This window comes from Danio rerio, chromosome 22 (assembly GCF_049306965.1).
Source record: "Danio rerio strain Tuebingen ecotype United States chromosome 22, GRCz12tu, whole genome shotgun sequence".
Lineage (NCBI taxonomy): Eukaryota > Metazoa > Chordata > Actinopteri > Cypriniformes > Danionidae > Danio > Danio rerio.
The window spans coordinates 19,538,576-19,556,355 of NC_133197.1; the positions used below are offsets into that span (position 1 = coordinate 19,538,576).

At 33.9% G+C, this 17,780-nt stretch overlaps 1 protein-coding gene across 2 annotated transcripts in view; it reads right to left on the bottom strand.

Moving 5' to 3' along the window:
- The window catches only part of celf5a (cugbp, Elav-like family member 5a), a 373,513-nt gene that overhangs the window by 35,181 nt on the left and 320,552 nt on the right, over positions 1-17,780 (bottom strand). For both annotated transcript variants that reach the window (NM_001130788.2, NM_001431119.1), the window contains 1 exon segment: positions 5,979-6,144. In NM_001130788.2, the coding sequence (NP_001124260.1) occupies positions 5,979-6,144 (166 nt within the window).

Here is a 17,780-nt window from a genome sequence, read left to right on the forward strand (position 1 = left end):
AAAACGTCGGTTATCAAGTAATATAAACAACTCCAGCACTGCTAACACAAAAGGTGCTGCTAAAACCAATATGCAGTGAGTGATGGATGACCTGTGATGGAAAAAGTGCATGTTTCGCACCGCAACAAAACAATCTGACAAACCGTCCTGTCTGTCTGACTTAATATTTGAAGTAGCAAGTAAGTAGATTTGCATGTAATGCCACACATGGATGGCCTCAGCCGCGGCGAGGAGGAGCGTGGCTTGACAGCTCGCCGCTTTAATTGGACCAGGCTTTTTGTGGGACTGGATGGCGGCTTGTAAAAGATGGAAGAATATTAAATCTATATGTGATGCCAGAGGGAGCGTCTTGCCGTTCCAGACCCCTCAGGTAATAAAAGCTTGTGTTTTAACTTTGCATACGAGCGCACGCGCTTTTTCATTCCACGGTCAGTCAATTAGCCACCAAACTAATAATGTGTTTCGAAATTGGCCGGCCAGTTAGCTGCAAGCTACTCATATGGTGCCAAACTAGCGAGAATGACAAATTATATTGTCCGGTGTCGTGGTGTACGGTGTAAATTGGTACAGCAGTGCTGTTGACAAAAGAGGAATGAGCTTTGTTAAAGCTGAGCATAATTCACTGGCTGGCATGTTTTCGGAAGGGATTGGAAAAGTGCAATACTGCTGCATAAGCAAATGCTGTAAGGTGGCCATTATCCAATAAGATCTCCTGTTTGTTTAGATTGCATGATAACCGGGGTGTTGGGAATGACAATCAGAGCAGTCGTGTGTCCTGATTATCAAAGCTATTTCCGAAGCATGAAGAAAACACAATCTGCAATTCTGACGTCTGTGCCATTTAGGAAATGTCAGCAACTTAAAAATGTGACATAAGATTGGCTGATTTGTTGAAGAAATGTGTATTTTCAAACTGTTTATCGTGAATTTCCACACAAAAACCTCCAGTACAGATGCACATTTGACTTTATTTCTTTACTAGATAAAATGTTTTTTCTTACTCAGTTGTGCACATATGTTTATTGGATGAACATTTTTAAAATGTATACATATCTGAGAGGGGTCTGGCTGTAAACTCGGTGCAGTTGAGATCTGAGCTGCATCCAATACTTTTTAATGGGTTCACCTAACCTCACCCCTTACAGTGATGTCACTAACTCCATTGTGTGCATTGTATCTGACATTGCATCGCTGAGAAATGCAATTTCAGCTTGCATCATAAAGTCTGCATCCGGATACTATTGACACATCTTGGTGTTAAATTAAGCATCTTTTATATGATAATCCATAATATGCCTAAAAATACTGTAGGTGGATGAAAACCAGTGGTGTAAAGTAACAAATTACAAATATTCAATCTACTGCAATTGAGTAGTTTTTCTCAGAATTTGTAATTTACTAAGTAGTTTTAAAAATATGTACTGTTACTTTCCCTTGAGTACATTTTTAGTGCAGTATCAGTACTTTTACTTTGCTACTTTCTTTTAACCTGAAGTCACTACTTTATTTTTTCTTGTCTATGGGGATTCGAAAAATCAGTCCTGTGATTCCTGTCCAATCAAATCACACATACGATAAATCCCATCATAATGTACAACGTCAAGACACGGCCGATTTATAATTGCAGCTGACTGTTAGGAAGCATTAAAAGTGTCCAAGAAGATGTCCAAGGTCTTTACATGCATACCCAGAGACTGTTAAGATCAGAGATGTAAAACACTAGGGCCAGGCTCAAAAGTTGGCCCATGATAACCTTTGATTTGGCCCACCAACCAATCAGAGAAGAGGTGGACAAATGATGGGGAAGGTTGGGGTGAATTCCTCAAACAGAAATCATCATTTCTAATTTTACATAACCTTTTGTTTGTTTGTTTATTTGCTTAGCTACCAAAAAAAAGCAAAACTAAAATGAAATGTTTCAATTTAATGTGAATTAATCAGATTTTTATAGCGTCATGACATATATATTGTGTTATAAATGAGATTGTTTATGGTTTTATTGTAAGAAGTACATTATAAAATTTAATATAAGATATTCATTCATTCATTTTCTTGTCGGCTTAGTCCCTTTATTAATCCGGGGTCGCCACAGCGGAATGAACCGCCAACTTATCCAGCAAGTTTTTACGCAGCGGATGCCCTTCCAGCCGCAACCCATCTCTGGGAAATAATATAAGATATAATCAGATATAATTACTGATATGATTAAAGTATTTTTTTCTATATATTTTTATTATATTATTAAGTTCAGAAGTTACCATGGCAACTTTAATGTGATAGAGTTTGGTATATTTGGCTTCGGCCTACCACTCTCAATTAAGTTAGGATTTTGGCCCTTTATAAGAAAAAGTTTGGGCACCCCTGGTTTAGATGCATGTCACTGATTATAAGAAGACAGATGTTTACGATGATCGAAATGGCCTTTAACACCCAGAAGGCACAGGACGTCAACATGATGTCAGATTGACGTGGTGGTATCCCAACGTCCTAGGGACGTTGCGTTTTGATTGGAAATGAAAACTGAGTTGACATCAGAATTCAAAATCAGGCTGATGTCAATGTCCAATGTCCAACCTAAAATCAACCAAATATCAACATCTAATGATGTTACAGCTTGACGTTGCGTGGACGTTACCATCATGACGTCAATCAGATGTTGGATTTTGGTTGCCATACATAGCGAATAAATTATTTGACGTCAATATGATGTTGGTTTAAGATACTGGCTAGACACTGAATTTTGGTCACCTGACATTATAACCTAAATCTAACCTAATATTTAAATCTTATGACGTTGTGTGCCTGATGGGCAATAACTAAATGCACAACAGAATGTTACAATTACACACATCCGCAAATTACAGGTAAATGCATCAGCTTTTTACAGCGTAATACTCGCTACTCTTTAAAGGTCTCATATTTTTAGTAATATTTACAACATATACTTTTACTGTACTTAAACTACAATTTTAGGCAAATAATGGTGGTTTTACTTAAGTATGATTGTTCAGTACTCTTTCCACCACTGATGAAAACGTAGAAAGTGTTTGTTATTTAACCTTCTTAGACTCATCCATGTCTACGCTAAACAAGAGATGATTTAGTTTGGACTAGAGCTGCACAATATATTGTTTCAGCATCAATATCGCAACGTGTGTGTCCGCAATAGTCACATCGCTGGATTTGCAATGTTAAATTGGGATTATAATGGATCAACAATTGAGCATGCATGAGATTTGTGGAGTCATTGCAACGTTTAAGCAGAACAGAGTGAGATTTTATCATTTGCATGTGTTTTAAAGGTATTTCAAAATAGTGTAAAGTATTCGAGCACAATAATGTATAACAATTGTAACTTTAATAAAGAAAAATGACTGATTTATTAATACAATAAAGACTATGCAGTTATTCTACAACATTTCTGTATTTGAATACTGTTTGACTCCCCAGAAAACCATTTAAACTGTATTTATTTTTTTCTTTGCTCCTATTGTAATTACTCTCGCAATTCTATTTTTTTTATACATGATTTACACCCTTACAAAATCAACCCAACCAATCTAAATTAATAATTTTTCAGAAATAAATCTATTCAAGTCAAGAAATTTAATTAATATATTAATTCATATTTCCAATATCATGCAGCCCTAGTTTGGACCTACAAATAATAATACTAACACTAAAACAATATCTAGCTTAAATCAGAATGAAATGTAACTTTTAAAGTATATGCAAGGTTCAATTGACAGCTGTAACACTTCATCTCACTATTTTGTTTTAGTCTGAACCTTCAAAGGTTTAAACTGACAAAAAATCTGAACATGACATGACAAACTTCATCGCATACTCCTCCCTGACTGCACAAAAAAAAAACATACAATATAGGTCAGATGTGTCAGTTGTGCAAATCGCTCAATGCTGTCCAGGCTTAAAACAAGACTGCAAACACTGCTAAAGACTCCAACACAACCCCCCCAAAAACAAACAAACAAACAATCAAAAAATCATACAGATTATATGTGTTGTCAACTGACATGTTACCTGTAAATTGTATAGCTTAATTAACATGACTGATGTCATTTTGTAACGTCCGTCCCTGATTTTAGTCAGACTATTGACTAATATATATATTAGTAGTTATTAATAAGTAATATTGTTTCTGGTAACACTTTATTTTGATGTTTTATTTGAGTATTAGTGGACTGTCAGATTAATATTTGTTGATATGCTCCTTCAACAGACATTTAACTGACTATTAGAAACTTTGCAATTACAAGTCAACTTACACTAACCCTAAACCTATCCCCAACCTAACAGTCTACTTATAATCTAATGAGAATTAGTTGGCATGTAGATGCAATGTAAAATGAGTTCAACAAACAGACCATCAAAATAATGTGTAATCTTGTTTTTTTAGTCTCACCAAAAAAAAAAAAGAAAAAAAAAGCATGTGCAGTATCAGTTAAACTGTGCAATATAAAAAATATTATTGGTTTATTTAGACCGTAATAAAGTGTTTTTAAGCTCTGATTAACACAACTGTAACTTTTTATCTCAACACATGATTTGGGTCAGACTAATGACATATATATTAGCATATATTAATGGCTGATATTGTTTGTTAGTCTGACTGAAATTACAGCTTAAATATATTTAAGATTACAGGTAAGATTTCTGTCAAACTGGGCAAAAAAATCAGCGTTCTCAGTTGAACTGTGTCAATAATAATAAAAGACAGGTTTATATAAACTGTTTTTAAGCTGTAATTAACATAACTGTAACCTTTTATCTTAAGACATGATTTGGGTCAGTCTAACGACTAATATATATAAATAAATGACTGATATTGTTTGTTAGTCTGATTAAGATCAAAGCTTAAATAGGCTTAAGATTAAAGGTAAGATTTCAGTCAAACTGTGCAAAAAAAAAAAAAAAAACTGCATAGTTTCAGTCGAACTGTGCAAATAATAATAATAATAATAATCATAATCCTAATAATAATAACAATACTAATACGACAGCTTTATTTAAACTGTAAAGTGTTTTTAAGCTCTCATTTAACATAACTTTTACCCTTAAAACATGATTTGTTTCAGACTAACGACTAATAAACAGTTCAAGTCTGAATAATTAGCTCCCTTTGATTTCTTTTTTCTTTTTTTAAATATTTCCTAAATGACTTTTAACAGAGAAAGGACATTTTCACAGCATGCCTGATAATTTATTTTCTCCTCGAAAAAGTCTTATTTGTTTAATTTTGGGTAAAATAAAAGCAGTTTTAAATTTTTTTTATGAACCATTTTAAGGTCAAATTTTTTTCGATTGTCTACCGAACAAACCATCGTTATACAGTAACTAGCCTAATTACCCTAACCTGCCAACTTAACCTAATTAACCTAGTTAAGCTATTAAATGTTGCTTTAAGCTGTACAGAAGTGTCCTGAAAAATATCTAGTAAAATTTTATTTACTGTCATCATGGCAAAGATAAAATAAATCAGTTATTAGAGATGAGTTATTTAAACTATTATGATTAGAAATGTGTTGAAAAAAATAACAAGAGGGCTAATAATTCAGGGGGGGGGCTAATAATTCTGACTTTAAATGTATATTAATGACTGATATCGTTTGTTAGTCTGATCAAAATCAAGGTTAAAAAAGACTAAGATTACAGGTAAGATTTCAGTCAAACTGTGCAAAAAACAAAACAAAACAAAAACTTCATTTGAAACGTGCCAATAAAAACATCAACAACATTGATTTATTTCGACTGAAATGTTACTTGTAAAATGTTTTTATGCTCTGATTAACACACCTGTAACCTTTTATCTCAAGACATGATTTGGGTGAGACTAACCACTAATTACAACTAATTGCATGAAGATTTCAAACTGCGCACAAGCTTCACCTAACACGACTCTAACACCTCATATCTCAGCCCCCGTCCCGTAAGAGAGGAAATGAAGCAGCGTTGCTCACCCAGTGTCTGATGAAACTCACCCGACACCGGGGTCATGGGGGTGGGCGGCAGGCTGTTGATATTGAGCGCCCCCATCTGGTGGATCTGGGTGGTGGGAAAGGCCACGCTGGGCGCCAGGTATCCTCCGTGACTGGCAGCCATGAGGGCCGCCTGCTGTTGCATCAGCTGCCGGATAGAGATAGAGAGAGAAAAACAACAGAGAGAGAGAGAGAGAGAGAGAAAAGTTACTAGAAGCACACGGGCTACATGTGGGCATGATGGATAGGCAGTGCTTCACAGAGTAGAAGAGAAAGTAGAGCGGAAAAAGAGAAAAATGTGTCAACCTATGTTTAGTGAAAGCGTCCATCTTCCCAGTCAGAGGCCTGTCACAAAGCCCCTCCAAACATTTCAATAGCTGTCGGTCTGGCTCATTCTAATGGAGGGATCCACGCGCATATTATTGTAGTCCTTAAGGGACCTGGGAGTTCCGAGCAGGAACAATTGAATTGTATTCTTTTTTTTTCAAACTTTAAGATGATGCTTTCTTCATGGCCTTGACAGAGGAACTTCTGTTTCCCCTCGTATTTTTCTTCACAACGCGACAGCTATCAAGGCAGAATATATCAGGGTTACGCTGAAGCAGATATTTTTAGATTCAGGCTAAATGAGCATTAAGCCATACCTCATGCAAGATTACATGCATCATATACCAGAAATGTCAACATATTTTCTATTCTAACATCCACATGTAGATTATGTCGAAAAAGATGCTCTGTTGAATTTGTTGTGAGTGAAAATGAAAATGGCAATAGTTATCAGCTAAATATTCTACAATTGCAATATCTTGGTTGGCTGGTCTAGATTTTGCTATTTTGGTTGGGCTAAAAATGGAATAATGAATTAAATGTAGCATTTAGAGCAGTGGTTCTCAAACTGTGGTACGTGTACCACTAGTGGTACGCGGGCTTCCTTCTAGTGGTACGCGGAGGAATGAAATATGTCATATACATGCTACATATATTTTAAAATTTATCAAAAATGATGTATATAATATGCCATATATGACATATAGCCTATATTTCTGAGGTAATCTGCCACATTTTTTTTAACTGTGCAGAGTTGTAGCCGCTTTACTGAGCCTACTACGCTACTGTATTTCAATACTGCTCATTTTGGTGGTACTTGGAAAGACAATTTTTTTCTGAGGTGGTACTTGATGAAAAAAGTTTGAGAACCACTGATTTAGAGTGTATAAACTTTGACTAACATGACTTAAAACTTGACCCAGAAAAAAAACATATATCAGTCAGGCTAAAGATGAAAGATGGTGGGTGTTGACGCTATTTGAATTTGTGGAAATGAAGCAATTTGGAAACTATTTTGTCGATCTCTACCTTTTGGGGGGGAATAAAAACAAGGCTGATTATAGCTGTTTACAAGGAATTAAATAAATAAATAAATAAATAAATAAATAAATAAATAAATAAATAAATAAATAAATAAATGTAACGTACTGTATTAAGGTGATATATTTAACTACATGATTGACTCCAATGAAAAGCAACTAATCACACATTTTGTATGACTGTAAAAAATTTAAGATGTTTTGTTGTAATAAAAGTCAATGGTTTCCAGAAAAGTTTGGTAAGCACTGTTATTCAATATTTCTTCTTGTTATTTAAATGTTCCATCAAAAAAAAAAGTCATTCAGGTTAAAACTATTAGAGTGAGTAAAAGATGACAGTACTATATACATTTGAAGTCAGAATTATTAGCCCCCCTGAATTATTAGCCCTCCTCTTTATTTTTTCTCAAGTTTCTAATTAGCAAAAAGATTTTTTTCAACACATTTCTAATTATAATAGTCTTAATAACTAATTTCTAATAACTGATTTATTTGATCTTTGCCATGATGACAGTAAATAGCATTTTACTAGATATTTTTCAAGACACGTCTATACAGCTTAAAGTGACATTTAAAGGCTTACATAGGGTTAATTAGGTTGACTAGGCAAGTTAGGGTAATTAGGCAAGTTATTGTATAACGATGGTTTGTTCTGTAGACTATCGGAAAAAAATAGCTTAAAGAGACTAATAATTTTGTCCTAAAAATGGTGCTTAAAAAAAAAAAACTGCTTTTATTCTAGCTGAATTAAAATAAATAAGACTTTCTCCTTATGATAAAATATTATCAGACACACTGTGAAAATTTCCTTACTCTGTTAAACATAATTTGGGAAATATTTAAAAAAGAAAAAAAATCAAAGGGGTGCTTATAATTCTGACTTCAACTGTATATATTAGGGCTGCACAATATTGGAAAAATTTGACATTGCGATATATATTGCGATGTATATTGTGATATAAATAAAATTTCGCCAGATGACTGAATAGCTCTATTTGGAAAGATTTAGCTAATTTAGATCCACTATAAGGTGATCAAGTATTTTTCTATGCCTTACATCTGCATAAAATAGAAAAATAATTAAGCATATATAAATACAACAGAATAAATACAACAGAGAACAAACAAAGGTTCAGTAAATAGTGAGTTACGGTTATATGGCCAAACAGTATTCAAATACAAAAATTGAGCAATCAACTGTAAAATCATTTGATCATCATTGTGTAAATAATTTTATGCAATAATATAAATATATAAATTTTAATAAAATATATATTTTTACATTTAATTTTGAATTAATAGCCTAATCCTATATGAACTAGCTAACTAATCAAAACTAACTAAATTTAAAAAATGACATGGTTGCCCTTACATTTTTTTTAACCTATATTAAGTTATAATTAAGCTATATTAACCTATATAAGACTTATTTTAACCTAAATTAATTTAAACTGAGTTAAAACAGCTTGAATAACTTTAATTTGACTTAAACATTAGTTTAATAAGCTATATTTAACTTTAAAACGTATATTGTCATGCCATATTGATCATAACATTTTTTTCAGCACATCTCACAAGGACATGTAACTACGCTGCATATTGCCAGAAAAGAGGCTATATCCTATCAATTCATTAGATTTTTTTTGTATGAAAACATGTCCCTAAACATCCCCCTCAGTATGGGATGAGCAAATTGCACTAAAATGTACAAATGAAATCATACAAATTAATATGAATTAACCACTAAATCAAAACTTTACGAATTTCTGTGAAACTGCATTGAATTTTTACATTTGCATTTTTATCTAGATTTCTTTTATATAAATGGTATTTTTATGCACTCAAGCAGTGTTTGTATTATACATCTTCACAAACACAATGCATACGACAATGCTTTGTTCACAACAAATTAAACATTCAACACTGTCCTCTCACACTAAAAACAACCCTTCTGAAAACGAGGCTTACATTAAACTATTGCCATTAAACTCAACAATGCTACAACTAATCCAGCATCATTCATGCACATACCAGCATTCATTTCTCACCGAGGAAACAAGGGCAGAAATAAACGCAATAATCATCCGGCTGCCACTCTTCATCTGAATGCTGAGGATGATATTGTTCATGCTTTGCTCTCCATCGGCCGATAGCAGAAAGGCAATCATATTCTCTCATTGGCCTTGTCACTGAGCCTGAAAGATGCCGTCCACCCACAAAACAAATCTATAAGCCTCAACTGTCTATAAACTCCTCCTCACATCTGCATAATCCCAGCTACAAACTGCACACCAGCAGCTGCTAGAATAGGTCGGAAATATCTCAGTTCTCACAAGGAAACATTGTAAGAATAGGATTGTAAGAAAAGGGTTTTATTTGTAGGAATTTTTGTGACTTAATATGTATCAAAACATATTTTTAAAAGGATACATGTCCTTAAACCCCACCCCGAACCCTACCCCTCATTGGGGGATGAGCAAATTGTACTAAAATATACACATCAGATTGTACAAATTAATATGAATTAGACACTAATCAAAAGTTATGAATTTCGTTAGGGAAACCAGTAGCAGTGCTGTGATCACCGGCAATCTGGGAGTTGCAAATCGCTGGAGAACTACACACGTCAAAGGAACGAACTACAACTCCCAGCATACACCTTGCACACACCAGTTCCTGTTTCCCACTGATTACATTTACACAACTAGTAACTCTTCATGGAATAATAAGCTGGACTTTATATTCAACCCTCACATACGCACACATGGCTGAGTCTTTTGTAACAGTAGACACTGGACAACTGAAATGAAGGATCTACTTGTAGTTTATTTTAAGTCAAACAGGTGTAGTTCATAACAGGAACAAACAGGAGCATGAGGGTAATCCAAAGACCATTGTTATAACAGGCAAATAGTCAGAACTAGCAAATAATCAATAAATGGTAAACCAGGCAAAGATTTAAACACATGGCAGGACAAGCAGGGAAATATGCATAAACAGTTTCACAAGGAAAACAAGACTGCCACGTGTGTGTGTGTGTGTGTGTGTGTGTGTGTGTGTGTGTGTGTGTTTATGTGTAAGGGGTGAATAAAAAGTCCAGCTAATCAGTCAGGATGCATTACCAGTTGTGTTAGTGTAATCAGTGGGAAACAGGAACTGGTGTGTGCAAGGTGCATGCAGGGAGTTGTAGTTAGTTCCTTAGATCCAGATTGCCGGCGATCACAACAATTTTAAATTGTAAATTTTTAAAAAAAATTAAATTTAAAAAAAAGACTGAGCATGCCTAATATAGTTTTTTAATAGTTTAACACTTATACAGGGAGAATATTTATATTCATACATATTTAAATAGAATATAAAGTCAAGATGATATGAAGTGAATATAGATGTATAATACAGACAAATTTACCAACAATAGCCCCTTTCATACAGCGATACCAGTAAATTTCTGGAAAATTACTGGAATGACTTTACTGGTAAAATCAAAAAAGCGTTGTTCACACAGGCAAGAACGTCACGGAATGTTTCGGGAAAAGACCATTCACACATCCATTCCAAAATACTGGTAAATTTTAATATCATTAACCAGAAATGAGCTCTAAACAGCTGCGCTTGTATTTGTAAACATAGAAGGGGTCAGCCTTTTGTTGATGGTGGCTGGTGACATTACATTATATGTGTGTGTGCTGGCGCTCACCAGCTGCCTCACATGCACGCGTCAAGCAACTGAAGGAAGCAGAGCTTAAAGGTAAACAAACAGTAGTTTTTCATAAGCATATTATTGATAATTTTTTCCAGACTTGGCTTTTAGGAACATTATCTGACTAACATCTAGCAGCTTAATGTGTCTGAACAAATATTTAAAGGATTTTATTTCCTATTAAAAGCACAGATGGGAATGCGTCTAAATGTTCTTATTGGCTGGAATAGACATCTAACGTCAGCGCGTTCTAATTGTGAACGTGCTCTTTCTGACAATTTTCCTTCTGCGTTCACACAGAGCAGCATTTCGGCAAATTACCAGTATTACAACTTCTCTTTTTGGAAAATTAGCTGAACAAATTTACTGGAATTTTCAAAAAGTGCCGTCTCTTTTTTCAACACATTTCTAAACATGATAGTTTTATTACTTCATTTCTAATAATTGATTTATTTTATCTGATGCCATGATGACAGTAAATAATATTTGACTAGATATTTTTCAAGACACTTCTATACAGCTTAAAGTGACATTTAAAGGCTTAACTAGGTTAAAAGGTTAACAAGGCAGGTTAGGGTAATTAGGCAAGTTATTGTATAACAAAAAAATATATATATATATATATATATATAGCTTAAGTGAGCTAACGGATTTGACCTTAAAATGGCTTTTAAAAAATTTAAATGTTTTTATTCTAGCCGAAATAAAACAAGACTTTCTCCAGAAGAAAAAAAATATATATTATGAGAAATATTGTGAAAATTTCAATGCTCTGTTAAACATCAGTTGGGAAATATTTAAAAAAGAAAAAATCAATTCAAAGGGGGGCTAATAATTTAGACTTTAACTATATATATATATATATATATATATATATATATATATATATATATATATATATATATATATATATATATATATATATATATATATATATAAATTGCAAAAGTGAATAATTTATCAACAGTTGTTTTGAAAATATTTCATTATTTTTTAATAATATTTTTTAATTGATTTATAATATGAAATAAATATGAAAACGGAATAATCCTATATTAATAGTTCATGTCACCAATCTATCTTATTTAATATAATGTTGCTTCTCAAAAAAAAAAAAAATCTTCTTTCAAGCATGTTTAAATATATTCCTAAAGAACATTTTCATTTTATATATATACCCCAGGGGTATGAATATTTTTAGGCTTGACTGTATAAAGTCTCACTGACAGATGTTGATTCGTGTGCTTTCAAAACAGTTCTGTAAAAACACTTATTTTCCCAACACAATCTATATAAATAATAATTTATTTATAATATGAAATATATATGAAGATAAATTAATAATATGACAGCAAACTATCTCATTTAATTCATCTTCTGCCTTTCCAGAAATCCATCTCCTTTAAGTATTTCTGAAAAAACATTCTTACACACAGACACACAAAAAAAACATAAACCAAATGTACCAACAGGACCAACCAGAATAAATTGTGTGTGTTTGTGTGTATACAAATCACCAGCCACAATGTCAGCTTTGTTTTTTGAGTGAACTACCGCTTTAAGAGTGCATTTCGCTGCCTGTGAGATTCCGATCTCACTAAGCAGTTATGTGGGTGACTTCGCAAAAATTTGGATGTTAGAAATGCGTCACGGAGCACTGATTTAATGCATTTGTCAACCTTCAAGCAAGGGTGAGACAAGACAGTCTGCTCTCTCACCGCCATGTAATAGCCATGCCACAGTAATCAGACGCTTTTGTGGGCATCTTCCTGCTGAATGGGGCATCAGAGTTAAGCTGGCTGGCACTAGCCCTGTGACAGTTCGCTAATGCCCTTTAAAAGCCAGAGGGACAGGCTTTGGGCACAGCGTAGAGCGGCGAGTTGAAGACTTCCATATTGTAATTTCCCTCCATGAACGGCTCGGATAATGTCGCCTTTCATGGCTGCCACCAGATTGCTTCAGATAACGATGTGGCATTCAGTTCTGCTCTTTAGGAATTAAAACAGAAAATTGGAGGCCCAAGCATGTAATTATGTTGGGGAGAAGTGAGCAACATCAATTTGTTCTTGGAGGAGGTAGAGAGGGGAAAAGGAAGGGTGGGGGAAAGAACAGAAAAAACAAGGTCTTTCGGCTGTCGGCAGGCGAAACGAGACTATTAAAAAAAAACATCTCAAGGGAATCTTTGTTAGTTACATTTGAAGGCATAGATCAGCTGAAAATGAATCATTTTCTTAACCGTTATTTCCAAATAATGTTACATTGTTTATTGAGTAGATAGTAAAATGGGATGTTTAGCAGAATGTTTAGGCTGCTCTTTTTCATTTGATGAAAGTAAATGGTGGGCTGGGTAATGAAAACTGTCTCTTTCATTTTTTTTGGACCTTTGTGTAATTCGATCAATTGCAGACTACCGGTAAGCTTCAGGACAAATGGCATGTTAACGATACTTGCTAATTTGTTTCCAGATCACACTTCAGTATTAACAGCAAACCAGAAGCTGCTGCTTATGATTTTACATCCCTGAATGATGTCATCATATTTCAACATACACATTATATCCCTGTGCATGTGTGGGGTGTGTTTATGTGCAATAATCTGTCATCGGGGGCTAGGTTGAATCAGTCAAAAGTTAAAACTATTGATAAGAATCGGTATGTTTAAACAGTATTCGGTATTGATAAAGGATACCCATCCCTAATGGTGACAATTTATAATTTAAAAGCCAGTCCATGAGGTTAATGTGTGTGAGCATCTGTCTGTCTGTGTCTGTAATAAGCAGAGTGCTTGCGTGCTATGAAATCGGCTATAGGTGCATATTACTAATGTACTCTTTAAATTACAAATAATTGTGCCATCGACTTTATAGCAAGTTTCAGTTGGTCAGTGGTGTAGTCTATTTCAGTTGCCTCAAAATAGCAAAGTATCCAAAATGCACCTGAACACACCTCATGTCCTGACTAGAGGTCATAGGCATGGAAGTAGGGATGGGTACCGAAACTCGATACTTTATCGGTATCAGTGCTACATTATAAAAGACAGAAGTATTGATAAGCTCTGGTTATCCGTTAATGGTTCTGCTACTGGTACTGAAGAATTATTGCTGAATAAACATTATTTACTTTAGCATAATTTAACTTACCAACCTTTTTTAATCTACGATATTTGATATTCGTCTGCTTTGTTGACTTTGTTGCTTTGAATGAGAAATGCGTTTTTCGGTAAGCACGTCAAGTATAAAAGCCTTCACAGTTCTCGGCTGTGCGCGCGCACTCAGTGGAGGCTCATGCTAAGTGCACACACACAGCTCATAAGCTTTCGGAGTGAAGCAAATGGGTTGTATTTTCAGAGTGGACAGCGACAATGCCTGTTGCACCAACAAGTTGTTTTCTTGTATAAGCAGAAACGCAAGCAGTCTAGCTAAGTGAAATTATCATGAAAAGTTTTTGAGTGCCTAGCTACTAATGGTAACGTTAGATCATCCACATCATTATGTCAGCAGTCAATCACCTAAATTAGTATAACAATAATAAACACACATTCGGTTACAATAAAAACAGCATTTTTTTTTTTTTTTTGAGATAGCCTAAATAAATCTTAAACAATAAAAATGCATTTACATCAGCTTTATTTACAAATATAGCGTATGAATAGCCTAATAATAAACTATGCTTATTAAGAAATTATAAAAAAACTGCTTATTTTTACATTGCAAAATGCTTCAAAACTGTATTAAAAACACAGTTAACTCCCATCATCAATATTATCTCATTTAACTGCATTTTGCAGGACAAAGAGGGTATTTTCAACTATAGGGAGCACAATAAAGCAAGAAAAAGATCCAGTTCTGCCAGAAAAGGCAAACATGTTATTTTGGTCTAGCCAATATACCCAACTTTTTTGGATTAATGTTGAAGTTTTTGTTTCTCATAATATTTTTTTTTCTTTTTCTTTTTATTTAATTTCCTTTTTTTCTCCTTTACTCTATTCTGTTGTATAAGAAAATGGCACATGCTGGTTCTTGTTAATAAAAAAAGGCAAACATGTTGATTTTTCTCAACATTCTTTTACATTATTTGTTTTACAAATAATGGTTTCGATTTATTTAACATTAAAAACGCAATAATAAAATAAAGTATTGTTAATTCTGTTCAATTTGTTTTTTCATAAAAAAACACTACAAAAAGTACCAATAAGAGAACCGTTAAAGTAACGAACCGAAAAGTGTTATCGATAAAAGTAATAATACTGTTAAAACCTTAATGATACCCATACCAACATGCATGTGTGTGCAAATGCGTTTGCTATTTTAACAATGTGGCGCATGACATGAAAATCATAACGGTGTTAAAACAAGCCAGAAACACTTTTGTCGAATCTGATACTGCGATGTGCCATGTGTATAAACTGTCCTGTTTTATATGATGAACTTTTGAGAACTTTTGTTATTTTTTGAAGTTTTGTGAATGAGCTAATATGAAGAGCTGCAGAGACAACAAATATATATTGAACATAATATTTAAAATGCTCTTATGTAAAAATATCCTACAACTTCTGGAAACTTACTGTTATATACTTGCATGAATGACGTTCGGCTAACTTTAAGTTATTACAAGTTACTAAGGGTTGCATAAAATATTTTTTAAAGAAGAACAGCATACAGGTTTGTAAGGACATGAGAGGAAAATAATAATTATAAGTAATTAAAAATAATTATAACAATTAAACCGGGCGTGTGATTGCTACGCATTTCAAAACAAAAACTTCACCCTGCATCCTGAATAGACAGCAAGCCTTCAAGCGCAGGCAAAAATGGACCAAATTGCCTTCAGCCAAGTCTTCATCAGTGAGGTCTTAACCTTTTCTTCCTTCAAAATGGGGGAAAAAAACCACGGCATTCGTTTAGTGTCAGGCATGTGGGTTTTTTTATGGCTTGCCGATGGCATTAGTCTCCCTCGGTGCCAGCAGGCAATCACCTCTTTATCACTTGGCAATTATCAAGCCAGAGCTGCTGTGTGTCTCTGCCCACCTCTGCTGCATCACACATGACCCTGTAGAGTCACTCTGGCCCTGCCTGAATGGCGGCAGCGCTGGAGAGATATTTATAGAGAGACGAGAAATGGAGTGAGCTGAATGCGAGGACCCTGGTTATTAAGGTCTCTGGACCTGTAAGATTGCCTGAAACGGCTTGGCTTCCTTTTGCTGCTGTTTGCAGAGACTCATCTTCAGGACTCAGGAGCTCAGAGATGATGCAAACACAAGTTTGGTTGTGCCAGAGCTTAAACATTGTTGACAGGAGATTTGAATATTTAGCTGTAATTTGTAGAGAGTGCGTGTGGTCTTTTTAGAAGTAGTTTGCCTTAATATAAATGATTACAAATAATATAGGAAAGTACCCCTATATATTTTAGAGAGCACTTCAAAACAGGCCCGTAGACAGGGGGGGTTCAGGTGGTTCAGAAGACCTGTCTCTCACTGATGAAGGTCCAGAATTTGTCCCATTCATAAGCTCATTTGTTCTATTTTGACTGCTATGCCATCAGAAATTGTAAAAATAATCTATCAAAAAAGGCTTTAAGACCAAGCGGAATCCTGGTTTGACTTCAGTTAATCAGTTTTGGCCAATGCAAACAATTATTATTCACGAGTTCAACATCCAGCTGTGCAAGAAAACATCTGACATAAGTGAAGTCATCTTGCGCTTTACTGTATTGTTTTTAAATATAAAAAAATAATACATTTTTAACTTTTATTTAATGTTTACAATGCAAATCCATATAGATCCACTTATTTGGTAAATAAAGCAAGTCTCCATTATAATGTATCTACTAAATGACAGAAAATATTTACTTTACAAACTATTGTACATAAATCATATAAACATTTTAATATTACTATTCAATTACTATTATTGATCTGAAACAATCTGTGGAAATCTGCGGATTTCTGTGCGCGCAGATTTCATGTGAGCCTAAACATGACCAATAAAAAAAGTGTAAAGCCAAAAAAGCTGACCAGATTAAAACCAAATATTTTGGTTAATGTTGTTATTCAAGAATTATTAATGTAAAATTGTGAAGCTCATTATTATTATTGTTATTATAATTATTATTATTATGATGATGATTATTATTATTATTATGCTTTAATTTTTTATTATTCTAACAAAAAGTTGAATGTGCTGGCCAGTTTGTTATTTGTCAAATAAATTGTAATAGGCCACAGTTTTTAATTAAAAACTTTTTATTTCTAATGATATATGATAAATTTGTATTTTAAAAATAAATATTTGTCATATTTCTGTTTTCTAACTATTTTAGGAAATATTTTCTTCCTTTTCTGACCCATTAACTTGGAGTCTCTTCCAATGTTCTGATGAGTTGATGACCTGTTTGATTAGAGAGAGGTTGAAAATGTGTACTGTTGGTGTGCCTTCAGGAACAGGGTTGGGACCCAATTCCGATTTTTTGCTTATTTGTGACACAAATCGGATCTGTTCTATGGCCGTGTAAACACGAAAAAAAAATGCACGCATTCGGATATTCAGAGATCGGTTTCAGCCCTCCTTCGTATGTGGAAATAAACGAGATATAAATAGTATATGTGACAATGCGACTGTCATGTAAACAGATCAGATTTATTGAGGCATTCCGTTTTATACGTTATTAAACTTGTGACAATGTGGTGCTTAAGCAAAAATTCTTTGCGGTTTAATGACAT